General features: G+C 41.2%; 1 protein-coding gene across 1 annotated transcript; it reads left to right on the forward strand.

Moving 5' to 3' along the window:
- Positions 1–1,350: 1,350 nt before the first annotated feature.
- Positions 1,351–21,504, forward strand: LOC116233146 (kinesin-like protein KIF28P). Its single transcript, XM_090136115.1, has 20 exons — positions 1,351–1,455; positions 2,223–2,426; positions 3,393–3,428; positions 4,553–4,777; positions 5,060–5,214; positions 5,685–5,796; positions 6,457–6,524; positions 7,274–7,363; positions 9,480–9,590; positions 10,824–10,980; positions 11,545–11,689; positions 13,277–13,395; positions 14,111–14,218; positions 15,655–15,929; positions 16,817–16,951; positions 17,592–17,758; positions 18,153–18,259; positions 18,932–19,082; positions 19,307–19,497; positions 21,343–21,504. The coding sequence occupies exons 1-20, from the start codon at positions 1,351–1,353 to the stop codon at positions 21,502–21,504; spliced, it is 2,823 nt and encodes a 940-aa protein (XP_089992241.1).
- Positions 21,505–21,523: the final 19 nt, after the last annotated feature.

Below are 21,523 nucleotides of genomic sequence, written 5' to 3' on the forward strand. Positions count from 1 at the left end.
TTTTCTCCATTTTTATTCAGTTACGTACATTCAATTTACATTTCTTGGAAGCTTAAACTCCCAGATTGCCCAGGGAGTTTAAAAAGAATGGGAGTGTTAGCGTAATAATGAATGAGATTTCAGAACATTGAAGGACATAGAAAGAAATGGAAGCAAAAGCAAGCTCTGGGATTTTTTTGTTAATTATTTTTTTCTAAGAGTCTGAGAAAACAAGAGCTAGCCTAAGAGGATAAAGACTGCAATACAAAGAAAGATGGGTTTATAATGAAATAGAGACAATAGATGTACTTGGTTTATTATGTGCAGCCTCGCAATCAGTATGTGAAGGAAAGAGTGGAAAAGATAATGTCACTTATATAATGGGGAGGAATATCCAGCATGTGTGCAATGTTTTTTTTTAACAATGAGGAGGAACAGAGGAGACTGCGGTTTTAAAAAGACAAAGTGGCTTGTTGTGTGTTGGTGAGCAATAGAGTCATCTGACAGAATTGCAGATGTCTGCAAGTGTATCTTGGGGAAGTAGTGGCTATGGTTCCAGAGGGCTTGGGGAGCCTGTAAAAGAAAGCTGTGGTACAGCATTGCAATGGATGTATGCAGAAGCCCCTAGGGGTGTAGAGAAGCATTCTTCTTAAGAAACTGCACAGCAGGCCTTACTGTAAACAAAATGAAAATTTCCCAGGGACTGTTCTGTGCTGTTTATCACTAAGTAGAGCAATTACAAAGTTTTTCTACAGAAAGGTACGCTGCTTAAGGATTCTTTGTTTTTGTTTGCCGAAAAAATGGCTGGGATTCCTCCTAAAATGGCAGCTAAAAGCTGAAGCTAAAACATGCATCTATACACTTGGGGCCTTGACCCCAAAGAAAATTCCAGTAGAACACTGACTTCCTCAGGGTAATATTCTCACCTCTCAGAAAGCAGAATAAAAAACATGCAATGGCAGATTCTGTGTTCAGGAAACAGAATAGGAGATACTCGTGGAGGGATTTTGAACATGAATAAAGCTACAGGCTGTTGTCAAAAGGGCATTTGTCAGGACGTGCTTTAGTAAAGACGTTTCACTGAGTTATCTCAGGTAATTGATGAAAATATCAGTTTTTTCATTAAAAAAACAGCTAAGGTTGGTGAAAGTATTCAGTTCAAGTTGTAACAAAAGGAGAATTAAAGCAAACCTATATTGCTTTTGACAGCCACTAAATCCAGACTAAAACATGGCTTGAGTAGATGACTGCTTATATTTTGACACAGCAATTATGATTTTGATACAGAGAGAGAAGGATGCAGGAAGTAGGTGTGTGATTTCTATGGACTCCAACAGTACAAGCATCTATGATCCTAGGAATCCAGGGCACATGAAAACCTTCACGTTTGACCTGGCATATTGGTCTCACAGTGGCTTTCTGAAGGATGAGAACGGTATGCTCATCTCAGCAGGATCTAACAGTTATGCAGGCCAGGTAAGACTTTACTCAAGGAGCCAACTAACAGCAGATGTAAGTAATACACAATTGTAAACCAGCCATTTATCTTTGTTATTTTGTTTTCTTTATTTTCATTGCGATTTAACGTTCCAGCTGAGCACTATGTGCAGGTATGGGTTCCGCAATGTAAGAAGGATATAAAACTATCAGAAAACAACCAAAGGAGGGCTATGAAGGTGGTGATGGGGTCTAAGGGCAGAGTGTGTGAGGAGCGGCTGAGGCCTCCGGGTTTGCTCAGCCCAGAGCAGAGGAGCTGACAGGAGGCCTCATGGCAGTTGGAGCTCCTCAAAGGGTTCTGCTCTCTGGTGATGGTGACAGGGCCCAAAGGAACAGCATGGAGCCACGTCAGGGGAGGGACAGGGTGGGAGTTAGGAACAGGTTCTGCACCAGAGGGTGGAGGGCACAGAATGGGCTGCCCAAGGCAGACATAATGTTTGCATTTCTGGTGGTCCAGAGTGGAGCACTCGGGAGTTGAACAGTGATCCTTGTGGATCCTTTCCATCTTGGGATATTCTGTGATTTTACGAATGCATTTGATTGCTATCTCTCTGTCTATCGTTTTGCAGCATTATCTACTTTTTAATTACATTTCTTTTATCCTGGAACTCTATTCTTAGCTGTGTTTGTAAATCCTGACCATTTGTTTAAACTGTTAGTGGGGACCCCCCTACCAAATAGCAGCACTTGTGTGTGGGTTTTCCTGTTCACCTTTGATGGTGATGATGTATTTGACCATTTTTTAGAGAGAAGTCTTTCATGATCTTGGCCAAGGAGTGCTGCAGAGTGCCTGGCAGGGTTACAATGCAACTCTTCTAGCATATGGCCAGACTGGCTCTGGGAAGAGCTACTCCATGATTGGGTATGGTGCAAACAGAGGACTGGTTCCCGGTGTGTGTGAGGAGCTCTGCAAAGCAGTCCAAAGTCAGGAAAAGAACAAGCAGTACCAGGTGAGATTAGCACAAATTGTAATTTATTTCCAAGATCTTTCCAGATTGTACTCTCAAGACTTTAAATTCAGATTAGTAAAATTAGAAACAGTGGGTATATGCAACAAATTCCTACACAAACTTCAGTGAATCCTATACAAATGTTGAATGAGATGTTGAATGAGAAGTTCACAGAATCATAAGGATTGGAGGGACCTCTGAAGATCACCAAGTCCGACTTCCTTGCTAAAGCAGTTCCCTACAGTAGTTGTACAGGAAGACGTCGAGGCAACTCTTGGATATCTCCAGAGAAGGAGACTCCACAGCCTCTCTGGGCTGCCTGTTTCAGTGCTCTTCCACCCTCAAAGTAAAGAAGTTTTTCTTCCTGTCTGTATGGAACTTCCTGTGTACCAGTTTGTGCCTGTTGTCCCTTGTCTTGTCACTGGGCATCACTGAAAAGGGCCTGGCACCATCCACTTGACATGTGCCCTTTAGATATTTGTAAGCATTGATAAGATCCCCTCAGACTTCACCAGTCTGAACAGTCCTAGGTCTCAGCCTTTCGTCAGAAGGGTGATGCTCCAGGCCCTTCATCGTCTTTCTGGCCCTCTGCTAGACTCTAGAAGCTCCCTGTCACCTTGCCAGCTAATAGTTCTGTCAAAAATTAACATTTGATCTTGACTTTTCTACAGATCTTATCTGGATGCTTAATAATATTTATTGAAATGCATCTTGTGATATAGCCTACCTAAGCAAAAGGACTATATATGCAAAGATAAATTAAAAATGCTGGAGAGGAAGCACAGTTGTGATCAAACATTATGTATCTGATAAATAATTGATTGAATTAAAATGATGCAATGGGTTGGGATGAAGGGAGGTTTTGATCCAGGTAACCTGTGTTATTTTTACAATGAGACAAACAAATCTATTCCAAGGATTTTTTTCAAATGCATTTTACCTTTTTGTTACTTCTTATCCTTACAGATTACTTTCAGCATGCTGGAAATCTATAACGAACAGGTAATGATCTCGCTCAGTTCCAGTACTAACAAATCTTAGTTTTCTATGTACATTTTTGTATTTTCTGTGTACTTGGAAAACAAGTATTTTGTTCTCCTTACATGACCCTACTGGGCATGATGACTCATGGATGTGGGCAGTATCTGGGCCTAGCAGCATCTTTTTGCTGCTTGAGCTACATGAGGGTCTGGTAGCCAGATCTTTTCAGATTCATAAGTTATGTTGTTATCCAACTACCAGAAAGGGACAGTGAGAGGTACACTGGGGATATCTCAGACCAAAACGTGGCTGTTCTTTGCAAGAGCCGTTACACTAGGGGGCACATTTCCCCATGCAGTGGTAGTTCAAGGGGGATCGGTGCAGCAAAACCAGCAGTGGTTTGGGCAGAAGGCCTCAGCTGCCACCATAAGCCCTTGCAAGCAGCATCCCTGGCTGCTCTGCACACCACTGCTTTTCTCCTTTATGTATTTGGCTTCTTTTTGAAGGGAAAAAAAAAAAAAAAGTGATTAAGGAGATGAGATTTTTATTTACATTGTTTTCCTTTCTCTCTTCATGTTATCTTTTTGTACTGGCAGACATAGGAGATGTTAGCAATTGCAAATGGGTAACCTGTTGGGAAGGAGGTTGTTTTGGAGATGATGTATGTCTCAGAGGATTGCATTTTTAGCTTTCCTTCTAAGGGTTATGCATTTTTGCCACTTGTTTGTGAATTTTTTCCCCTGAACTGTTCTCCTTATTAGTTTAGGGACATCTGGCCAATTTCAGTCAAATTTGATGCAGTTGACGAGAAAGAGGGAAAAAAAAATGAATACACAGGAGAACAAACAATTCGTTTTGGCAGCTCATGGAATAAGCTTTTATAAACTTCTAATAACAACTAATTAAATAATTTTGCAGACATCTTAAGTCCGCAGATATGAACCTGCAATATAGATTAAACTTTCCTGCAAAGTGGAACTCTTTGGGAATGAGTTTCTAGATGTGGTAAAGCTAAAACAGCTACCACATGGTCAGCTGTATCCTGTCTATTTTTTTAAATTATTCTATCTTTACTAGGAATAATATTATAATATTTTTTTTAATTATTGTAGTAGAATATTTTAACTATAAATCTCTCTCCACAGGTAATAGACTTGCTGTCTAAGACCAGGAAGCCTGGAGGGCTGAAGATTAGAGAAGACCAGCAACAAGGTTTTTATGTGGATGGTTTGAAGTTGGTGCCTTGTGATAATTACACACAGATTGAGAGGTTAATGGATCAGGGGAATAAGATGAGAACAACAGCTACGACCACCATGAATGCCTCCAGCAGTCGATCCCACATGGTTATCACGATCCAATTCAAACAGGTAGCGTGAAGGCACTGCTTCCACTGTGTTTCTTACCTCTGCCACCACAGAGCAAGTGGGTGAGTATGTGTCAGGTTTCCTCTCCCCAGGTTGCTGGGCCAGATATGACTGCAATTTTGACACATGCAGTTCATCACTGCTGCTCTGGAGTTGGCCAACATCGGTAAATAAAACAGCACAATTACTCTGAGAATCTGCACAGGGTATCATTTTCTGTAACTTGATAGTATCCGAAGCACTGATTTGGTGACCTTTCCTTATGTTGATGATGTGTTTTAACAGATTTTCCTAGATGAAGCTATCACTAAACAGTCAGTTATTAATCTGGTGGACCTGGCAGGAAGTGAAAGGCAAAAATCATCAGGATCTGAAAAAGACAGATTGAAGGAAGGAACACGTGTAAATCTAAGCCTAACCACACTAGGGAATGTCATCAGGTAGTCGTCATTTTTTTGTATCCCTGTCTGTGAGGTTGAAAACAAATTTCTATGTATGAAACAACCTGTCTCTCCATTGAGATCTTCCTTGCTGTGTGGTTAATAGAAGTACTTAATGAATAAGCACATAGAAATAAAAATATTTATCTATTTACTTAGTTATTTTTCCTGGCTCCTTGCCCTGTGAGTGCTTTCCATGCAGTGGCAGAGCTGAAGCAGCCTGACAGGACCACTACTCAGTGCACCGTATGTCCAGGCTCATCTGAAACTCTGAACTGAGCCATTCAGAGCAGTTCTTTCAGTATGAAAGTCTAACAATAAATTATTTAAGTTATTAAATAATACTTAAATAAGTTGTTTGGTTTTTTTAGTTTCCATAATGCATCTGCTGCAGTATCTAGTCTATCTGTCTTTTATTTCCAACAGTTGTCTTAATACATGCACTTATGTTGTTCACCCCTTTCCTGTAGTGCTCTGGCTGAGGTAGCAACAGGAAAGAAAGTGCTGCATATCCCGTACAGGGACTCGGTGCTGACTAAACTCTTGCAATCTGCTCTTGGGGGAAACAGCAGGACATTCATGGTAAATTGATTCTATTCAATATTTTTTCCTGATTTCTGAGATCATTGTTTGTACTGTGGACCAGATGTTGCATTCCTAAGTAGGATGAATCTCCATGGGATCTTTGTTTTGTCTCAAGTGAATTGTGTATTCCATCATCTTTGAAGGAATATATACATATGTATATGTATATATTAAAGTACCCTTAAATGATAGGAAAACATGAATAGAAAATTTGCATGTGTAAACATGTTGGCTTTATATGCTCATAGTCTTAAAACAGTTTAACTGAGTTCCTTATAATACTACCTTGCTTAGTTTAGTGATGATGATATGAACAAATTTGAGGACATTCTACAACATTCTTGTACAGGAACTATTAAAGTTTCTCTATTTCTGAGATTGTTGGGTTAAGCCAGAGACAGTAGGATTCTGACGCCTTAGTTGTTGTTGTTTGTTTGTTTTTTAACCACCTATATTTTCTCATCTTTCCTTCTTATTTCTGGCAAAAATGTTAAAGAGAGTACATTTTCAGACAGATTTCTAGGATTCTCCATCTATGTTTCAGGACTTAGTGGTATATTTTCCCATGTGAATCTTTTTCTGATTTTTGGAAGTATTTATAATTACGTAAACATCATTCAAAATCTAAGGACAGTCAATACTTTCGTATGCTTGCAGATTGCAGCCTTGAGTCCAGCAGACATCTGCTATGAAGAAACTTTGTCAACCCTACGATATGCTGAAAGGTGCACTTCTGTAATGTTTTCCTTTCTGATCTTGGTGCAAGTTGCAGTCAGATGGTTGGGCAAAATGGCAGAAGGTACCAATTCTAATTGATCAACAGCTCAGAATGGTGGAGGAGTGAATCTGTGAATAATCTAGAACAGCATTTCAGGAGATTATCTTTCATTCTTATTCACAAATAACACATTTTTAAAACTGAGTTGTGTGACAAAGGAAACTATTTTTTTCCCTGAGTCTCTCTTCTGAAATAGATGGCTCCTGTTCTCCTTTCCTTTCTGAGACTCAGGACTGGAAATCTCTCTTTGCAATCTTTTCAGTTGGACTTTGTCTGCAGCTCAGAGATCTTGCTCCCACAGCAGCCTGGCTGCCAGCAGGTGTCAGGAGTGGGAGATTTATTATTCCCAGTGCCGGTTCAGTTCTGCAAGCAGCTGAATTGCTTTCTGGTGTGCATGTCAGGGTTAGATGGAGAAGTGAAGGTTTGTACTCGGCTGGCAGGGGCAAAACCAGGGTGGTAGCTCTGTGACTGCTGTAGCAGTAGGAGAGAACGTGTCAGATGCTTTCAGCCCAGGGGAAAATTTTCCATCAGATTCTTTTTAACTTCTGAAGTTCCAGAGCTGCATGGGATATTTCTGAACAGGGAAAAAAAACAAAAGAGGGAGAAAAAAAGTCATGTTTACCAAGAAATCTTGTCCCTTGCTGAGACTGTGGTTTTGTTTTTGTTTTGTCTTTTATGTGTTTTCATATTGAAAAGGGCAAAAAAGATCAGGAACAAAGCAGTGGTAAATGCAAGCCCTACCGAAAAGCTTATAAGAGAACTGAAAGCTGAAAATAACAAACTGTTGTCCAGAATGGCTGGGCTTGGGAGCACAGGAAGAGCAATATCCGATGAAGCACATATGTATTTCAGCATAAATACAGCTACAGGTAACAAATACATTTTGAGTTCCCAAAGTGCTAGTGGACCTTTTCAGTAGCCTATGACGTGGAAGCAGTATGGTGGGAAGAAAGCTGACATAGGTCCACAGGTGAATTTCTTAAAAAGTGGATGTCAGAGATCCAGATGGCTTTTGGATGAGGAGGTATGAGATATGGTTTAGTGGCTTGTGGTAGCAAGGGTAATAGGAAGATGGTTGGATTTACATGATCTTGTAGGTCCTTTCCAACCTTTGATTCTATGAATCGGAGGGGCAGAGCGGTCAAAGCACTTATAAAATGCTGACCCCACTGTGCCGGTTCCCAGTAGTTCAAAATCACAAGCTGAGGTGTGGGAAGAGAAGAGGACACAAAGTGTTGGAGGCCTGTATTAACCTTGACTGGAGGATGTGCGTGGTGGTACCAGCCCTCCTCTGTCTGATTAGGACTCTGTGTCCCTGAGATGTGGCACTTGAGAATGGCACGTACCGAACACCTTGTCCTGGATGGGCAGCTCCACAAAGGGGATGCTCTTCTTGCACCCTCAGTTCACCCTCTGCTTTGTTTAGGCAGCCTAACAGCACTGTTGTATTTCTGCCTCTTGATATGTAAGCAGCATTTGATAGTTGTGATATGGGCTTCCCCCCCTCTCCCCCCCCAGACATTATCAAAACAGATGCTGCTTTAAAAATATAATTTAAAAACAAAGTTAGCTCTGCCTTTGAGAAAGAGTCCCTGCCTTCATTTGCATCCCTGGTGCAGGAACATGCCGTTGCTCACAGTCAGACCCCTTATCGGATGTTGATGGTTTGCTCAAGGTGAAAGCCTCAGACAATCTAAATAAGGACACAACAACAACAGGCAGGACTGAAAAGTATTTCAGCTTTAGGGATTATAGCGAGGTGAGAGCGGACAAACATCAGAGCCAAGAGAAGAGATGGAAATGTGCAACTGACTGGTATCTGCAAATTCTTTTGATGAGGTTTCACCTGAGTCGGTTCCTGTGCACACTCTGGGCACAGAATCTTAGTGCTCATCTTCTCGTTAGAAGAAGAGAATGAAGATGGCAGCTTTCATTTCATATTCAGATGGAGAAAGCGAGTCCTGTGCCACCCTAGGAGGCTCTGCAAGGCCAGCCCTCCTCCTGGTGTGCAGCCCTTGTCTCTCATGGGGCTTGCTTTTCCCATGCAGACACCCAGGTTCAAGCTGTCTCTTTTCAGCAGAGCAGCAACTGCTGGCTGAGGGCGAGGGGCAACCACGGAGCACACAGATGACATGGGAGGCTCGGCTGGAGGAGGCCCGGCAGGAGTGGGAGCAGCAGTACTCTGCCATGACGCAGGCCAGTGTCCCAGCATTATGGTTCCAGATGCCTTAAACTCCAGTCTTTTTAATTTGATGTTTTTTCCTGTCTTGTATTCTTTAAGATTTGTTCACACGTTTCAGATAAGTTCACACGCTTCTCTGCCAGCAATGCCCCAACACGACCTTCTTTTTAGCTTGGGAAAACTAGTGACAATTTAGTCCTTGGTTGTGGCTCCACGATATCATATTGAATTTTGCATGAGTTAAGATAACAGAATAGGCTGTCTGCTTCTAACACCAGTGTACATTATAGTTTCTGGCTTTTAGCTTGCAGTTTTAAGGAATCATTACTTAAATAAAACGTGTCAGTGAATGCATTGAGCTATGTCAAGTTAACTCTGACTTGTGTCATTTCAAAGTCCTTGACAAAGAGGACAGAAGATTTTCCTTTTAAAACCAGTTATATTATAAACACCCTGGAACTTGGACACTGTGAATATGTATCAGAATGCAATCTTCTTCGGAGTTTGACATTTGTATCTGGGGGGAATGGGGGAATGTTCTTATGTAAGCTGCTGTATGGTGATGATTTTTCTTGTTAAAAAAAAACAATACACACACACAAAAAAACACAAAATCCAAAACACCAAAAACTGGACCTCTACATGTAATATTAGCTGTTATTTCAAGATTTCAGATGCACCCACTGCAATTATATATTTCTCAATTATTGCACAGGAAAGGTGGATGATGGAAACATTCCCCTATCTCCTGAATATCAACGAAGATCCTCAGCTTTCTTGGGTTCTCAAGCATTTCATTCAGGATGGTAAATTTTTTTTTAAAGTCCCGAAGTCAACATATTAATAGTGTTTTCTGTGCTTTGACTCTGACATAAGACTAGTCACACTAGGTAATTCAGCCATTTGAGTCAAGATTATTTTCTTTATTTCTTAAGCTCTTAGCAACTTTTTTCACTCTTAAGTATGTGTTCCTTTTGAGATCAGAGCAAGCTGGCGAATTTTACTTTGAGAAGTATTTCTATTGCAAAAAAATGCTGTGATGCACCAGAGAAATAAATCATATACAATAGAAAAGTAAGTCATAATATCCAAGTCTGTTGGATGTTGTCCACTTCTTCTCCTAAAAATGTTAATTTGAAAATAGGAGCCCTCATTTTGCAAGCCGATGATCCAACACTAACCACGTTCCTCCTGCCTTCCTCCTTATTGCCTGAGCATCTACTCCTGTGTAGGCTGGTTTTTGCTGGTTTTCCACTGACTTAGGGCTACAGTTCAAAGACATAAGATATGTTATTTGTAGATCTGGTACTCTGTGGCACATGGGGTATTTAGTCTCGATGTGCTTCTCCACCATTTGCTGGTAGTGTACCCTAGGAGTTACTGAGGGCTCCCAGATACATTTGTAATTATTTTTATGCATTGACTCAGAGGCCACATGGAGTGAATCCTTTTTGTTTCTGACAATCGAGTCTTGTCTCTAAAGAGAGAATAACTGACTATATTGTCATATTCAAGTAGTAACACTACAGTGAAAGGCATAGCTCTTCACACTGATGTAAAGAAGAAAAGGTAAAAAGGAATGCAAAAATTTCAACACTGTTTACATTTGGTGTGTAAAGTGCATACAATTTATACTGGAAAAAGCCTCTCTTTTTTTTTTTTTTTAGGTACTTGTGATGTTGGTCAATCAGCCTCAAATGCTATAATCCTAAGAGGTTTGGGGTAAGTACACTAATGTATAGAAAACAAGACGTTTGCTATTGTGATCCTCTTGTTTTTTGGAGTTCTTCAATTTTAACTTTTATTACATTTCCTTAAACAAAATAAAAAGTGCATAAACATGGGATGTGATTATTTTGAACTTTTTATGGGAAGTGAAAAGCTGTAGCATATGACTAATGAGTTTCTTATGTTTCTAGGAACTGCCATTCTTGTAATGGCAAAGACGTGAAGCCAAATTAGCACTTAGCACAAAGCCTCACTGCCTTTTGAGTGGCAGCCCAAACGTATCATCTTTAAAATTATGATTTAGTGTTCTATGATGGTTCTCAAATTAAAAACAAGAGGTGAATCACAAGAAAATTTAACATCTTTCAGCATTTTGGACAAACATGCAACGTTTACAAATGCTGATGGCAAAGTTACCCTAGTGCCAGGGGATAAGTGCAAGGTTGTTGTGAATGGAGTGACCATCACAGGGGAAACAGAACTGCAGCACTCGGTGAGTATCTTCTTTGAACGTTGAATAAACCTCTGAAGGGAAAAAACACAAATCCAAACCAAAGGTTTAGAATGAGCACTGTGTCTTCCAGCAGAATCATGTGTCTAAGGGAAGGTAAATTTTATTTACTTATTTATTTAAAATCAATCCAATGAAGCAGTCTTGCTCTGAAGGAGATCAAAATCTTTGTTCAGCCACAAAATTATTTTTTTGGTACAGATGCAGATAACCTCTGTGCCTTTCTTGTGGAAGTCTTAAGCAATTTCTTCTGTTTTTATCATTAGCCCAAAATCACGTGCACATATCTACATGGTGAACATGACAGACCAGAATCAACAGACATCAAACAAATCTTAGCTGGGTCTATGCTCACCTCAAACACAGGTGTAGTTAATCAGTCCTTGCCGAGTACTTTGTGGAAATAGTAACTATTACTGTGTTCAGTGAAGGTGTAGTCTCTTCTTCTTTCACACAAGGGAGAAATCCACTACTGACCACTGAGTGCAGTGACACTTCACATGTTGTATCCCTGACTTTGGAGCATCCTTTGTCTAAACCTTTCAGGATCGTATTATTTTGGGATCAAACAGCGCTTACCTCTATGTCGGACCACCTGCACAAAGAACAGAGGAGGACCTGAGCAGATATGACTACGATTTCTTTCAGTCTGAGTTGGCAGCAGCAGAAGGTTTCAGTGTGGATAAACTTGGTGAGCATCACTGCTTGTGCATGGGGTGACGTTATTCTGGGGGACTCATGTTTCATCACCTTGGATCGTGTACAGACATCTTCAAAATCTGCCTTGTCCTTCTGCACCTCGCACACTGTTCTTGCTGTGGGCTGGAGATTGTGCAGTGCTTTGCGTGGAAACAGATGTGAGTCACACTAATTGCTTGATAACCATCTACTGCTTACAATAGAAAGAGAAATGTATTCTGTTTAAGTTTCTTTTAAAAGTTTGAATGTTGTTTCATGAAGGCTCGTCTAGTAGCTGTTACTTGTTTATACTGTTGTGTTCCTAAATAGTAATGTGTGCATTTGCCCTTTGTCTCAGAATGAGACTTTCCTGCAAGCCATTTTAATATTTTTAGTCCAGTAAAATGTTTGGTTTGTAAATATGAAATAGGCAATCCTAACATCCAGAGAGTATTTACTGTAGATATTCTGCATTCAGGTACTTATCATTCTTAAAGAAACTGGGGCTGCGTGTTATTTGTAATTGTGTACTAATCTGCCTGACCATTTTGAGTTATTAAGTGGCTCTCAGATTTCTCTCTTAGTTCTCCATCCCCATAGAAGCACGCAGTAGTTGTTCAGCACCAGAGAGCAGTCAGCATAATCATGCTGCTGCCTCCAGACATTTGGCTGAGATGCAACCCAGTGCCTGTGATGAGTGGCTCTGGGAGGGCCGAGGGCACACAGAGGACTTGGTTGAGATCCCTGGTGCTCCATGGTCAGTCCATTGCTGTCAGTCGCACAGTGAGGGGTGCAGTGAATGCTCATCTGATGTAACAAGCTGTTCTGAGGGAAGCTTGTGCCTCATGTTCAGCTGTGTCAACAAAGCTGTAGGTGTTCAGAATGAGCTGAGCCAGTTCTCAAAAATATACCTGCAGCAAAATCCTCTGCCTGAAGACCACTTTCAAATATGATCCCTTGGAGTGTGCCCAGAGCAGTGAAGCTGCTGAGGGTTTGGAGCACAAGGCTTTTGGGGAATGGCTGAGGAAACTGGGCTTGTTCAGTCTGGAGAAGAGGAAGATCAGGGGAGATCTTATTGCTCTCTACAAATGCCTGGAGGGAGGTTGTAGTGGGCAGGGGGCCAGCCTCTTCTCCTAGATAAAACGATAGGACAAGAGGTCTGAAGTTGTTCAGAGGAGGTTCAGGTTGGATATTAGGAAAAACTTCTCAGAAAGAGTGGTGAGGCACTGGAACAGGCTAACTAGGAAAGGTGGTGGAGTCACCATCTCTGGAGGTGTTCAAGAACTGTGGGGCACGGAGAGACATGGGCTAGATGGCATCGTAGGGATGGGTTGGTGGTTGGACTAGATGATCTTAGTGGTCTTTTCAATCCTAATGATTCTGTGATCGGCTTTTCAGTCTGATTCTGGAAGTGAGCTCTCACACTGCCCCTCTCCCTATGGGACATGAGCAGGCTGGATGCTGAATGTCCAGCTTGGAGAAGGACAGTGGCGTTGACCAGGGGCTTCTCATTGCTTTCTGGCTAAGAACAAGTGCCCCTTTAAAGCTGCCTGAAGGGGATGGCAGCCTGCTCACCTCTCCTGTTCATGTCCTCTTGAAGGCACTGTGAGCAGTGGGCAGGACAGAGCAGATCCCAGCGTCCTGGCGGTATTTCATGACTACATCAAACTGATGCCACTGGTGGAGGAGGTGAATCAGATGAGCCAGGAGCTGAGGAAGGTGAGAAAGGCTTCTCCCTGGCTTCTGTGGGTCACACTTATTTTTCATGTTATTGAGCATGAATAGGAAGAACTATAAGAGCATCTCCCTTTGCTTTTGGTCTTCCACTTGCTCCATTCTTTTGCTTTCTCAATCTCCTTCACCACCTCATGGGCAGAGGGGAGACATGGGGTAAATGTGAATCTAGGAGTGCAGGCTGCCAGCAACGTTTCAGGGCCATTATGCTGTATTAATATGCAAACAGTGGCCGATTCTGTGCTTTTTAGAGAACAAGAGGTCAAAGAAGGGAGAATTCCTTGTCATGCTTGTTCTGTAGCTTTGGAATAATGAGATAGATCCAAGGACAATCTAAATGGACAATAATAACTTCTGACCATTTAAACTAATTATGTAGCTTCTGGAGAAGTTTCTTGAAGAAAAATGGAAATACATTGGTTAGGATAAAGATTCTCCTTTCTCTTTGCAACCTCATGGCAGAGTGCTTTGTCAGTACTATATCAGCAGGGGAGGTAAAGGAAGCCTCATTCCAGATGGATTTCAAACATTTGAAATAGCAGGGATGTCCAATCCAAGCACTGCAGAAATTTTGTGGTGAGAATTTCTTCTGTACGTAATCACGTAAATCTCTGATTTTAAATGAAAATATTGAGCCCACTTGCATAACTGAAGGTGTCTTGGGTATGAATGTGCTGGAGAAACTTTTTTTAATTAATAGGACCTCAAATTTGAATTGAAGGTGAAAAATCTGGCCTTATCAGACTCCAGAGGCTATGACCTACAAAAGGAAATAACAGTAAAAGTGACACATGAAACTACACAGCAGGTAAGAAGGCAAAACAAGTCAGCCTGATGTGCTAAGAAAAGGCTTAAAGAGAAAATAAGGAATGTGTGTGCTGCACCCTCATTCTTGTGGAATTCTTGCAGTACTGTGCTGTGCAGCTTTGCTCTTCTACTCTCCCCTCTTTGATGCCCATTTTCTGTACCACCATACATGAATTACTCTCCTCCCAAGTCATTGCTGGATCTATTCACTTCTCAGAAGGAACCCATGTACTGCTTGTTCATGGGACGGCCATTCTCCTGGGTAGCTTGTATCATCTACAGGAGATCCCTGAGGAGTATTAATTCTGTCTTTAAATGGCTGATCTGCCCTGGCATTTCTGTGCACGCTTGGCCACCTTCAAACATTCTGTTGCCAAACTTCTCAACAGGGGTGCTCCTGTTGAAGTGAAACAGGCACATTTGGCGTGGACCAGGGCAGGGAGAACCTATTGGAGAACCTCACAGCGAAGGCACTCACTGCCAAGATCTCATTGGTGGGTCTCTGTAGCCACTGGTGGGCACCAGGTCACATCCTTGTCATTGAAACCTCCTTCAGCTCTGCTGCTCAACTGCAGCTGATCATTGGCTGCTTAGCAACCATGCTTCACCTTTTAAATGATGGAGGAGGGAGTTTTATTAGTCTGTTCTAAAACAAGAGGTTTTTCACAACTGATGGACAAAGAAAAGCAATTTTATATTTTTACTTCACGTGTTTAATAGCACATTTGTAATTGATTACACATTCTAATTCATGAATTGTCAGCTTACCGGAGTATTTGATAATGTAACTTATCCTCATTTTGCCATCATCAATGTCCATTAATCTTTCAAACCATCAAAGCTGCAACGTGTAATGATGTTGCTTTCTTGTGAAAGCATTTCCATAATGTTCTTGCATAAAATTAGCCTCTACCAAGCTTAGGTCATAGAGACGATGCTCTTATTGTGTTCTTTAAAAACATAGTGATGGAACCAGGAAGAGCCTCTAAATCCAAGCAGAGTGATTTATTTAGATTTTCATTAGTATTTCCTTGACTACCTGTTGTAAGAACAAATAATATCTAAGCTGAAAGCGAAGGAAAATAAGACCAAGTGAAAACTCTATTAATGCAGAAGGAGCAGATTAATGAGCAATACTGGGTTGGGCCGAAAGGCAGATGAAAGGTAGTTGTGTTCTAATAAATCTCTGAAATCTCCATTCTACACAATCTATGATCTCTCCTTGGAGCAGAGCCTTAAGCCTCACGCTTCTTTATTGTGGGTGAAAGTTCCATACACATGGCTTTAACAAAGATCTTCTCTTTCCTTTCCTCCATTCTGCTGTGTTTATATGAACTTTGAGGTAGCTTGGTGAGAACAATTTATCGTACATAAATAGGTGGAGGAGTGCCTTGCTATTGTTTGTGTCCATCATTGTCCGAGTCACTTCATCCTTAGGTGTGGGTCTGGTCAAAGGCCAAGTTCGTTAACAGGAAGTTCCTGATGGAGGAGCTTTACCAGCGCTTTCTGGAAGGGGAGAACCCAGCTGTGAATCAGGACAGTGATCCCTTCTGGGACCCAGTGGAGGCTGTCCATGTGGGATCTGCGCATGTTTGGCTGCAGGCACTGGCGTACCGCATGAGGCTGGAGGAACGGGCTGAGCTGCTCAACTCTGAGGGACTGGAAGAGGCTGTCATGCTGATAAACCTGTCTCCGTGTTCTAGTGACGGGAGGTAACCATCCACAGCCTCTGTCCTGGGGTCTGTTGGTCGTTCCTTGTTAAGGGAACTTAGGAAGTCCATCTGCTGAAATGCTTAACTGGAAATAAAAGCTGGAAATGATGAGCAAAATGTGGAAGAGGGAGATAGATCTCACTGGTCTAAGTGAGTGCAGATAGCTCCAGATTCATTAGATAAGATGATGGGCAGTCAATACTAATTTCTGCCTTTGCTGAATTGCTCTCGGGGGTCCCAGGAATTGAGTTTCTCACAATCTCAGCCCTGCTGCCTGACAGCTCTGTCCCTGTTCCCAGATGGAGTTGGCATCTCACAGGGAAGGGATGGGCAGAGCCAGATAGTCCTTCTGCAATGTCTGCAGTGAGGTTGATATGCCAGCACCTAGTCCTTAGGCCCTTTCTTTACACCTGGAAATCTGCAAGCTGGCATATCACACTGAGTTGCTTTTAGTTTAGCTGCACTACAGTCAACACTGAGGCTTTTTCATTTGAGGGAGGAAATAATTATACAGCAAAATACCTTTGGTTTAGTCCTCCTCTGCTTTGAATGGTTCTTGTGTCCATATTGTCCTTCTGGACTTCTTTGTTTTCTCTTTCAAGCACTGCTATTTTGTGTATCATAACATCTGATAATGAAGGTTACATTGCTATTTTGAATATCTGCAGGGGATTAAAAAAAAAACAACAACAACAACATAGCATACCAGCTGTCACATAAACCTGGCATTTTGTTTGCTACTAAGGGATAATTATCCACACGTTCATGTCACATAACAGCAGCTCTCCTTTCTAACCCCAGTGTCCCCTTCCTTTCTGTTATCACCCCGTTTGATGTTGATCGATGACCTGGGTCAGTTACACTGAGCTGTTCCTTTCTGTTGACAGACTCTTCGGGGAGGACGAGATGGTCATTGATCCACTGGAGCTGCTGGAAAGAAGGGTTGATTTCCAGATTCACATTGCAGAGTGCCTTGGAGTCAAATGGCTGCGAGGCGCTGTGGGAAGAGGCATTCAGATCGGGTATTGTGTTGCACCACTTCCCAGCCACATCAGCATAATGCCACTTTGTGCTTTTGGTGAAACTGACAGCACATTTAGCCTTGCTCCTTTGGAAATCATGAGCCCACGTATCTGTTAAGCTTGAGTCTTTGAGCTGCAGTAAGAATTTAACCTTGAATCTATGAAACTACAGAAGATATGTCACGTTGGCCTAAAAATATCAGTCCCATTTTTAAAAACTCTGTGTTGAGCAAGGATTTTCACAGCTTTGTTATCCACAGAGAAATGGGTGGGGTGGAGCTGGAGAAAATGCCCCATGGATTACTGAATAGAATGGGCAGAAAGCTGGAGGTCTCAGGGCAAACAAAGGAGTTATGAATATTTTAAAGCTTTTGTGCATTTTTTGACAGCGTGCCACAGTGCTCCTGTCAACACAATAAGTACTCAACGTTAATAAAGTACGGTGATATTTTCATATGTCCTGTGGGTGCTGAGTGACTGCACAGGGCACTTTATGAAGCAGGAAAGAAGAGCTGACCTTGAAATGCTACAGTAATTTGAGTTGCTGCTCAACTTCTGTGTCTGTTTTAATAGCTGGCCTTTTCAGAGACCAAATTGGGTTTTAATTAATTTTTTTAATGCTTGCATTTTATGTCTTTAGGTATAGAGTTTATGATCTTCCCCGATGCTTATACACAAAGCCTGTCTGGGAAAGCGTCGATCTGAAGATAGAAGAAACAGTCCATTTCTCAGCTCTAAAAGCTTCCTATGAATTTTTGAATTATTTACAGAAAAATGCTTTAATTGTTGATTTATGGGGCCTCCAAGGTATTTTTTTCCAAAATTTTCACTTTTGAAAGTTGTACGTTACGTATTTCATATTCAGTGATGGTTTGGAGATAGAATCAGACCATGCTGTCCATAATTATGGATACAGAACTGTTTGCTTGGTGGATGAACAGCTCAGTTATTCGCGCTTTTCAGTAAAATATTGATTTGGGATATGAAAAATGGTTAGTGGCTTCTGATTTCATTTTAAAATGAGGATGATGCTGACCTCCAGCTTGAAGTTTTAAGAAAAAGGCTCTGCCATTAATTCAAAGTTTAAGAGGAGACTGTTTATTTCCACCTTAAATATTGCATACAGTGTACAATAAGGGCACCAGCAGCAGAGAGCATGTGCTGGCTGAGCCCTGAGCACACTGTCTTTATTCTGCTGCAGAAGGTTGCACGGAGATGGACTCCTCCCTTGATGGCCTTTTGCTCACAGCTGAGGGCACTGTTGTGATTGATAATCCCAAAGATTTGACTGCAAGCAATGCTGGTCTGGTAAGTGTACTTACTGACACCACCTTCTGAGAAACCCACTTGATTTTAATGGGAATATGCTACAAGAAAGGGCTGTAGGGATGCATCTGATTAAGCAGAGCACAGTGCTCTGTTATACATGCTGAGTGTTCCCTGTGTACTGCTCTGGAGAACTGTGTGGGCTGACAGAGCCTGGCAGGGGGCTGAGAGTTACCACACAGCTGAGCTGCTCAGTACACATTTGCTGGAGCACCACAGTGCATCGTTATCTAGTTTTTATGTATTTGTATTTCTCTGTGTATAAATACAGATGTATGTATTTATATATGCAAATACATAAGCACATTCAGAAAGAGATGATAAAGCTAAAGCATTACCCTAGTAGTTGCAGAAATTCTTTTGCCACTTTTTTGCTAGTGAAGTACTATGACAACAGGGCATCAAACATAGACTTTTCAGTTGGAGAAATAATAAATGAATGTTTATTTAAAGGTCTAAGAAAACTAAAAAAATGTCCATCTCAAGCCACTGAAAAATTTGTTTTCAAAATTCAATATCTTGAAGAATGTTCCATTACCCCATTGGAACATCCATTTATCTACATACAAGTATTTTTGATAGACAGAATCAATGAAGATTTGGTGATAATTAATTGAACTGCAGTTTTCTAAACAAAAAAAAACACCACCACAGGATGCAGCTATGGAGGTGCCTGAACTGTACCGGAAACTGCTGCAGATGGAACAAGAGACAGAGCTGCTGAGGGAGCTCAACAGAGCTTTAAGAGAAGAAAATGCTCTCCTTAGAGACAAACTGAAGAAATGGGATGCAGAACACCATGAAAGTCAGTGCCCATCACAAACTGTCTCAGTATTGCATGCTTTTGCTACAGTTCTTCCTTACCAGCACTGCTCCAAGATGTAGGCTGTACAGAAAGTTAATTTATATCTCACTGGCATTTCTTTTCCTCTGACAAAAGAAATTAGCTTGCCACTTTCAATGGCAATAAATTCAGGACTGATTTATCACTTTTAGTTTATTAATAAAAAGTAATCTTTTCTATTTTAGAGAAGAAATCTGAGTCACCTACCAAGGCGATTAAGGTGATGAAGCAGTGTGAGTCATCAAGAGATGCTGAAGAGATGTGCAGCCATCGGACCAGCTGCGATGCAGAGCTTGCCAAGGCCCTTAAGACCTTCTATCAAAACATGAGTGTAGTCAGACAGCAGTTCCTTCAGGTGAAGCATTCCACGCCGCCAGTAAGTCCGTTTATTGCAATAGTTTAAGCATTCCAATTCTAAAGAATTTTGTCTTAAAAACTTCAGGAATTTGAAAATGAAGGTATCACAGTCACAGGATTGTTGAGGTTGTGCTACAGTAGGCTTTCTACTCTGGAGAGAAACTCACTGTTTCCATGTGTTTTGCACAGGACCAGAGGTACTGTCTAGGCCTGCAGACTCTGTAGTCTGACTTGCAGGTTAAAACCAAGAGAGCTGAACAGACTCAAACGGGCATGTTGCTACAGAATTGTTTGCCTACCAGGGAAGCCATGCTGTAACCAAGCCTGTTGTGTATCTACTCAGTGCTTTAGGGCTGTTATGTTGTCATCATCTTGTTCATAAAGTTGCTTCAAATGATGCAGATTGGCTCTTTGACCATGGTTGGCTCACTAGTCAGCAAGTCTTCCAGATTGCTTGACAATGAAGCTATTATTTACTCAAGCTGGCAAGGGGACTTTATGGTGTAATACTGGCTTTCTCAGTATGACCTTTTCGCAAGGGTTGTAACTCTTCCTGTTACTTCTCAACAGCTCCATTTCTTGCCAGTAACACCGTATTGTTCTGATTTTTCCTTCTCTATATAACCTTCAGTTACGCAGGGTAAGAAAATCTTCTAGACTGGTGTATCATTTTACAGTTTTCACTGCTTAAGGTTTTTCTGCACAGAACAAGTTACAAATAGCTAAACACGAGTTTGCTTTGGGCCGTTGAGTATTTAGCCTAAAACGCAGCTCAGAGTTGGAGAGCCATCCCAACTTCCATCAGTCATTTGAGCGAGCTTGTGTTGAGTACTGTAAAAGTCTGCATACGTAAATGCAGGCTAGGACATTTGTAACAACTTTTTAGGCCTTTAGGTTGTTGTGAACTGTTATCGCCCAGGGCAGAAAGCATCAGTGACTTAGAACCTAACCTGAGGAAAAGGCTATTTTTCATGTGATTGTAGGGGGGAAGGGAAAGAAATAAAGCACACACAAACCAATAACTAACTACTACTTTCCTCAATTTAATATTGTAAGTGCAGTAGTTCTGGCATCTGAGTTAGGAGTGGCATGATCTGAACTTTAATCCAACAAATACTTTAGGCCTGACTGTATTAAAGAACCACACAACATGTTTCTTTTGTTAGTAGCTGATCATTATTGCCTCTTACTCTGGCCTAATTCATAGCTTACAGAATCACATTGCAGCTGTGGGGATGATGATCAAAGTTTTTTATCTCATACTAGGAGACTTTAATTATAGAGCAAACGTGTATTTCTTCAGATTTTTTTTTTTTCTGCAACTGAAGAACAAAATTGTGTATCAACAAAGGTAGTAGATGCTTACAGGCTATTCATTTCTAAAACCCACTGTTTAATTTTGGGTTATATAGTAGCAAGGGTGCTTGGTGGTCAGCTCAAGGACAATACATGTTGTCAAGTCACAGGAGCTCTTCTCTGCCTACATTAAAAATATATAGCCCCTAGGTTAAAGTTAGCTATGAAGCTAATACACAGCCCTTCAGATCTAAATGGCTAGTGTCCAACCTTACTCCTTTAGATGCTGCTGCCAAGAGACTGAGAGGTGTAATTCATCTGGCCTGGATAAAGAGCAAAGCTATACTCCCAAGCACATCCTTTCAGCTGTGGTATATGCTATTCTTGGCAAAATAACATGTAATTATGATCCTATTTTAGTTTTTGAACCTGTAGTTTCCTACCATTTGTCTCCTTTTTGCTCAGATACCACCTAAGTTAACCGATGAGACCTTCAGGTATCCTTTGGTGTATAAGTAAAAAAATGACATGAGTGTTGAGCCAACTAATTTCTTTTATTATGTTTTAGCAGGAAGATAATTTGCAGGTACTACGTCTTTTTACAGAGACACAGTCACAAATGATAAGTGATTTTGGCCAACAACTTGAGTCTGCAGTTTATAAACTGAAAAGCGATGTTGCTCTTATAGTTAAGAAGAAGCGAGAATACACAGCATACAGCAAACCTTGAGGATCCCTTTCTAAGAATA

Source organism: Phasianus colchicus, chromosome 2 (genome assembly GCF_987193195.1).
Source record: "Phasianus colchicus chromosome 2, bPhaCol1.hap1.1, whole genome shotgun sequence".
Lineage (NCBI taxonomy): Eukaryota > Metazoa > Chordata > Aves > Galliformes > Phasianidae > Phasianus > Phasianus colchicus.